Source organism: Gymnoscopelus microlampas (genome assembly GCF_963454915.1).
Source record: "Gymnoscopelus microlampas genome assembly, chromosome: 22".
Classification (NCBI taxonomy): Eukaryota; Metazoa; Chordata; class Actinopteri; order Myctophiformes; family Myctophidae; genus Gymnoscopelus; species Gymnoscopelus microlampas.
Genome location: NC_139959.1, coordinates 13,677,405 through 13,684,711, shown reverse-complemented (window position 1 = coordinate 13,684,711; position 7,307 = coordinate 13,677,405). Strand labels below are relative to the sequence as shown.

The 7,307-nt window shown below is 40.1% G+C and overlaps 1 protein-coding gene across 2 annotated transcripts; it reads right to left on the bottom strand.

The window, feature by feature from the left end:
* Positions 1–381: 381 nt before the first annotated feature.
* On the bottom strand, positions 382–7,211 carry mtfr1 (mitochondrial fission regulator 1). 2 transcript variants are annotated; one of them, XM_084049140.1, is made up of 8 exons: positions 7,122–7,211; positions 5,842–5,958; positions 5,235–5,333; positions 4,275–4,402; positions 2,998–3,233; positions 2,562–2,817; positions 2,196–2,448; positions 382–2,062 (listed from the first exon to the last, which is right to left on the bottom strand). In XM_084049140.1, exons 2-8 carry the CDS (start codon positions 5,881–5,883, stop codon positions 2,015–2,017), a joined length of 1,062 nt encoding a protein of 353 aa, XP_083905266.1. In that variant the 5' UTR covers positions 5,884–5,958; positions 7,122–7,211; the 3' UTR covers positions 382–2,014. The 2 variants fall into 2 exon arrangements, with proteins under 2 accessions (XP_083905266.1, XP_083905267.1); XM_084049141.1 differs by having other exon boundaries at positions 5,842–5,951; positions 7,118–7,193.
* Between the last annotated feature and the right edge of the window lie 96 nt (positions 7,212–7,307).

Genomic DNA, 7,307 nt, shown 5'->3' with positions numbered 1-7,307 from the left:
TGTAGTTGCCACTGTGACTTCCAGTTAGGTACCTTTTGCGATAAGATGCCAGACGTATACTACACAGTATCGTGCATTTGACTTTTAATTAATTTGACCCATACATAAATGGTGCAGTAAGTGATATCTATATTCTGATAGCGTTTGGTAAAGAGGCATGTCTCTCTAGCTCTAGAAAACGAGGCATTTTCAGGTGGGATGCCAATTTCAGCGAATCAGAAGATAACCATTTACCAGCTTAGTGTTTGTTTCGTCTGCTCATTTATCCTGTATGAGTTCTTTATCCTGATGGTATCCCAATTTGAAATTGTATTTTGTGTTAAGATCTGGAGAGACCGGGAGACCCCTGATAATGAACAATCTAAAATACAACTTTATTTATTTTTCTACTTTGTTTTAACCAAAGAATATCACTTACATCACCTTTAATAGCATACTTGGCAGAGGATTGTCTCCTTACACAGATCTAGAATAGCTGGCATATTAGTGTTATAAGTTACTGACATTCACAGTCCTCTTTCCCAACTAACTACAATGTGAACATGAAAATGGCAACAACACTGGTATAGAATATTAATAGAAATAAGTGCAATCATGACTGACTCGCACTCATCACCATACAGCTCAGTGTCACTTTGAATAAAACACTGCCTCACATCTTCTGGGTCCTCATGTGACCCAGAGGAGTCGATACACAGTATGAGGAACACAATTTGAAGAGCTCTGTTCCCAAACAAGTTATTCTCCTTATGGCATAATATAATGTCGACGTTAACGAAATGATTGCTGGCATGAAAAGTCAGTTACAGTAGCCATGTTAAGACCCTTGTTCACAGAAAAAAGGAACAGAATAATATTATCTGTGCTTTGGATCAATGGAATGTGTGTTATAAACGTATAAGCTTTAGTGTTTAAAAAAAGTAATCTAGTGTCTACATGAACACTGATATTGGCCCCAAAAACTGAAAACCACCATCAACAACTACACAACAACTTTGCATAGCTGTGATGTAACAGTTGTTTGAGAGGTTCTCCTCTACACACAGTCTCATAGGAATGAGAATTAGGTTGGCATTTAGCAGTGAGAGGCAGACTTCACAAAGCATCAATGGAATGTCTTTGGCTTTAAAGCACAGGACAAACTTAACGGGATGAACGGTGCCAACAAAAATTTGGATGTAGACATTAATTATTTTTTACACAAAATGGTCCGTTAAGAGGCAACAAATACAGTCTACAGGTGCTGTTGCATCACAAATCTAGGACCTTATATCACGTACTATGTAAATTTACTTGCCATTCAAGAGAAATCTTAAAGCTAGAAAGAGAGAGCCTTAAAATCTAGCAAAATTGCCACAAATACTTTGATGGGACCAATAATTGGTTAAATCTAAAGACATAAGCAACATTAAATAAAAACTAAATTATTTACTTAACACCAAAAGTTAAATACATTGTCCCGAATCATAAATTAGAATGATATAAGGCAATGACGTAATTCTCCACAGTTTTAACAAACAAACAAAATGCTCCCTTTCTTCTGCAATCAATGAGGCAAAAGTTTGACTGGCAACGGCAAAAAAGATTTGAACCCTCCTGAAGGTGTGGGCAATTCCAACAACACACAACTAATCACTGAACAATGATCTGTAGTGTTGCATAAAACAGCTACAATTAAAATACTTGCACCTCTCCAATCAATCCAATATAGAATTTTAAGACTAGGAATTCAAACTCCTGGAAAAAAAATTTTTTGTTAAAAACAAACAAAACACTTGAAACATGAAACATGGATATTATAACTTAAAAAAGTGCAACAAATGCAGATGTTCAAGATGACCGTCAAAGGCAACACTAAGCAGTGACCAGGGTCCAGAGCAGCCTGACATCTGGTTTTAGGCAGAATGACTTGTCCTTCCCAAGACAACGCCTGATTAAGACTTAAGTTCCAACTTGTGTACATGGTGAATCTGGACCTCCCATCCAGAAGAACTGCTAATCGATGAACAGTTGATCATAAGAACTTCTTTTTTCCAGTGGATTTCAACATGTGCTGCCCAAACTGTAAAAGTAAAAAGACAGAGCGTGAATGAGCTAGGCATTTATCACTAAACTTGGTACCAAAGCACAAGATAACAGGGCTCTCCCCCTTATAGATAGATACGCTACAGACTACAGAGTATACCAACTCTTACCAGAGGGGTCTCAGGTCGAGGTTTCACCTCTGGAACGGGGCGCTTGAGACTACAGAGCATACCAACTCTTACCAGAGGGGTCTCAGTTCGAGGTTTCACCTCTGTAACGGGGAGGTTGAAGTCGTCATTGTCGTCCTCTTCACTGTTGTGACGATACCGATGGGCAAACTTGCGTTTTAGGGCCTGTGCAATGAGAGCTGCAGGATCAGCAGGCTCACTGTGCTTGACTTTGGAGTTAACCTCTTCTGGACGACTACAACACATAAATAAAAAGGGTGGAGATGTTGTAACATGGCGTGTCAAACAGAACAGCTGTTTCAAGACAGAATGATATATTTTTTTATAAGTCTGCCTTTAATGAATCACCTTCTGACTGATCGCAGCTTCACTTTACTCATGTCTTTCAGCACATCAAGCATGCTGGGTGCTGCTTTGGGCTCTGATTCCAAAATGGTCTGACCGTCCACCTTCTTCCCTCTGCGTTCTTTGATCAGGTCAATGGCTGAGAAGGTCCTCTGGAGGCCAGGGGGCGGTGGGGGCGGCGGAGGAGGGGGCGGCGGCGGTGGAGGAGGAGGGGGTGGGACAGCACAGGGTGGAGGAGGTTGGGTGCTTTGGGCAGGATCTGAGGTGAACAACACAGAGCATGAGGGATTCTATGATCCTGTGAAATCTACGTGAACTTCTGTTGCCATCTAGAGGTATGTACATGACATTACAGTTCAAAATAAAAGTAGCACCAAATCACTGAACACATGCCATTGCATACATGCACTTGTTTTCGTAGCCATTATTTGACTCTAACCTGGTTGTGTGCTCTTTTCCTGGGCCAGCACAATCTGTGCTATTTGGACTCGGAGCTTTGCCAGTTCCGTTTCCAGTGCGCTGATCTTCTGATTGGCCTCCTCGTTGGCCACTGTCGGCCCCTGGGGGTTTGGCTGTGCATCGTATAAGCTTGGTAATGACCGCCGTCGAGTCAAGGTTTGTCTTTGAGGTTGATGCTGGTGGGCTCGGAACACAAGTCCTGGTGCTGGTCCTGATCTGTTTCAAGATTTAAAATAAAACGTTATTGTCCATCACATAGTGATAATTTCAGTCAGTCGAGACGGTTCGCGTATCAAAATAATTAGTTTGCATCATGGCTACGAGCTGTGCAATGTCTTTTAATTTTAATCTCACTTTCCAGCCATCATAATTTGTCATTGTACATATATTGTAATTCTAGGAGACGGGAATGTGCTGGGTTAAGAGAATTGCATCTCCGACAAGCCATAAGGCACAAATGTTTTTGTAGTATTCTGTAACAAGTTTGTTGTGGCTGTGCATGTTAATATTAACATATAACAATTAACAACTCACTGAGACACTAGGGGGATTGACGAAAAGCACACACTGGGTTTAAATGGGTTAACTGATATATTTTCTTTTGTTAAAGGGGTGAAAGACCCCTTTTCCTTTAAAAAAAAAGATAACGTGGTAACGTGAAAAAAAGATTTCACGTTACCAAACAACATAATTGTTGCGTGGTCAGCCGTGGAGGTGGGTTGTGCGAGGTGAAGGGAAGGGGACGGAGCGGAGTGTGAGTAGGCATATACACTCGACACCATGTGAATATTGATAACAAACTTAAGTATCAAAATAGCAGCTGTATGTGTGAAATTAATCAAGACATGAACATTGAACAACTAACTACATGGCATATTTACTGCCTAAAATGTATAAATCCTTTACAACAGATGCTGCTAGAGACGAGCATTCTCTACTTCTCGTGCCTGCCTGTCAGCTCCCCAGCCAGGCACAGCTGCTGGCTTTGAACCGCTCGGAGGCGGAGCACTGTTGCTCTCACTGAGCACACCCTTCCTATTTACAAGGGTGCTGCTGAGAGAACCAAGAAACGCAACCGAACCTGCCAACAGCTCGTAAATCTACGCCTTAGTGATAAAAGATATTAATAGGGGCGGGACTATTACTTTATTAAGTGCCTACTATATATACTATCAGCCCAAAGGTACAGAGATGGCAAAACAAAACTAAATTCAACCCCTGGAGAAGGGAAAAAAGTCCTTTGTTTGCCCATCTCACCTGGGTCTCTCAAAGTAGTCTTCATCATCGTCCTCATCCCTGTCGATCCAGCCGACATCAGCCAGGGAGGCCACCAGACCATTCTGCCTCCTATTCAGGACCGAGGCTTCCTCATTGTAAGGACGCAGCTGCCAGAGGGTGAGAGCAACAGAGTTCAAGAAGAATTTCCTCAAACAGAGTCCAACACTGCATCTTACGACTACATCCCTACAGTTTTTAGGCTCAAAAGTTTCAAAGGAACTAATAAAGAGGAAATAAGGAAAAGACGAGGAAACAAAGTAATAAAGTTTTTTAAAGGGACACACTCAGTGGTGTTGATAAAAGGCTCTGGAGCACATAACTCAGCAGGCCTTTAGTCAGCACAAGGTTGTTTTTGTAGGTTACCAAGTGAACTGACCTAAAGCGGCCATACTGCATTCCTCTCAGCTAGCGAGGGTAGCTGGAGAGAGAGAGGAAAAGAGAAAGGAGAAGAAAAAGAGAAAATACAGTGTTGATAAGAGACAGGAAAGAGAATCCCCAAAAATACCATGAAGCCAATTTGTTCCTACAGGTGAAAAACTAACAAAAGTGTTTTAATGATGGGAAAAGGATGACACTCTGAACTCTATTTATGTTTTCAAAATAGACAGCCATAGGGATAGAAGTGGTATGGGTGAGTGAGTCATACTCAAGTGTATCAACAGTAAAGAGAGAGAGACAGAAGGAAAATGGAATGTCAAATACTCATGGACTGAGCAGAAAAGCTCATGTACACTACAATGGATTCACACACAGAACGATTATGGTGAAGAAACCTGCAGAAAAAAAACCTGATTTAAAGAAACTAAAACCATAAGCAGGTTAAAACGCTGCCGTCCTACACATGACATGCTAGGCTGTCAGGTGATATAATTGCACTGTAAAAGATACTTTAAACCTGGTTTAAACCTGGTTTTCATAGTAGTGGAAATATTGCCTCACCTGAAAATGGACCCGAGGGCATGGTTTTAAAGGTAGACTAGTCGCTATTCTCCTCACAATACTCCTTGAAGACCCATACGGCTTGGCTAATCCAAAAGCCTACAAAACAAAAATCATGTTTAGTAAATCTGCCACTTCGGGACCAAGACAATATGAGGTAGGTGATGTTCAGGCAAATGTACCACTACCAAGGGAGAGACATTTACAGTAACTACTGTATAGTTAGTATCATAACCAGTGAAAAATAGATAAAAGTCATAAACAAGTTCAAACGAATGAACAGTTATCACATTATAACTTGTGCAAGAAATAGACTACATGAATGAATAGACATCACATGGAGAATGAGACAGTTAAGCCTCATTTGAACTTAAATGCATGCTGGTGTTGCATGCAGTAAATAGCAGATATACAAGCTCACAACACATCACATTCGTGACGCGTTGTGAGCTTGTAGATCTGCTATTTACTGAGCCCGACACCGGCACGCAACTAAGTCTAAATGCGGCTTTAGTTGTGAAACGTTACTGCCATATTTCCAGTCATGCGGGACAAATTAATTGTTTACAATCAGGCCAAACAGAGAGAGATAAAGTGTGTCACATACCAGGTCCATTGCATCGATCCGTGCATGTTCTCCTTTACTCATCTCTACCTGTGTTCTTTACAGAGGCAAATGCACAGAAGTCCCACTACTAAGAGCATCTTCACATACGGCTAGTGTCTGTGGGGAAACATGAATCAGTTATCACAGATTTAAAAGTTAAATCATTGACCGCTACATAACTCCACTTCTCTGAGCCTTTAAGCACTGGTGTGCTGCTACCATAGACTACATGGCTGCTACCTAGTGTCAGTAAACAAACAATAAACAATCCAAAAACGGTGGTCAACTAAAAAATTAAACACACATATTTTTTTTTTTGCTAGGTTCTAGTATAAAAAAAACATTTTTTTACTAGCTACTGTATAGGACATTCAATTCAAATGTCCCAACCTTGGATTAGGAAAACAGTGGAAACCGAATCTGGATAAGCATGTTGAAACATTATGATAACAGCTATTGTACTTTAACAATGAGCTCGTATTGTTCTAGATCTTTTGTTTAAGCCTTTGTTTGAATACTGTTTATGTTTCATAATTGAATATTATAATATTACAATATGTATCTTTAATGAAAGGATGACGTCTGTTATGTCAGTTGCCTTTAAATGTGTATATTTGCATTAGATTGTCAATCAATAATAAATAATGATAATAAAAAGTAAGTATATGGGGTTGTTATTTACAAAACTCAAAACAAAACCAAAAGCAAAGCCGAAAAACAGATTAGATTAGAAGTCATAAACAAGTTCATGCGAATCAACAGTTATCACATTATACATGGGCACGAATTTAGCCCGGGGGGGGGGGGCAAGATGACCGTACATAAAGTGACAATTTAAGGACTTTTAAGACATTTCTTACATAATACATAATGGAGAAAATAGCCAATTGAGAGGCTTGTGCGCTTGTAGATCTGCTATTTTCACAATATTCTGTGGAACCGAATCAAAAATGCCTCAACTCCTACAATTGTGCTTGTCAGGGTGGGGGTCCCCAGCTCAAATATGATTATTTAGGGGGGTCATGGCCTGAAAAGGTTGAGAACCACTGATTATAGACTGATAATAAAAGCAAGCTTTGTTTTGTTCTAGTTAGCAGTAAATAAACTGATGCTAACTGACATTAGCCTACTGCTAGCAGACACAGCTAGCAACTTTAGCATATGTAAACTTTCGTAACTAAGCAGTAAGAAGCACTTGGGACCAGTCACGTAAACAAACGGCATCTCACCCATTGTTGTTAAAGTACTGATTTAAATATCTCAAATTAATATAAACTTGCCTGGGTTGAAGTTTCAAAAGTTTAGTTGTTTTTTTTCCACCTTGTCAAACCGCTCTGTGTCATCTGGAAAATGTGGTGGGAGTAGAATCCATGAATGTTGCCATTTTTGTGAGAGAAACAAGCAGCCAGGTATAAGAAAACAAGCCCAAAAGAAGCAACTTAAGCCACATGAGCACTTTAACAATT

Coding starts and splice junctions, on each gene's coding strand:
- mtfr1 (XM_084049140.1), bottom strand. CDS start 5,883: ATGAGTAAAGGAGAACATGCACGGATCGATGCAATGGACCTG. Junction 5,334..5,841: donor GGATCGATGCAATGGACCTG/GTATGTGACACA, acceptor TTTGTTTTGTAG/GCTTTTGGATTAGCCAAGCC. Junction 2,818..2,997: donor GGAAAAGAGCACACAACCAG/GTTAGAGTCAAA, acceptor TGTTCACCTCAG/ATCCTGCCCAAAGCACCCAA.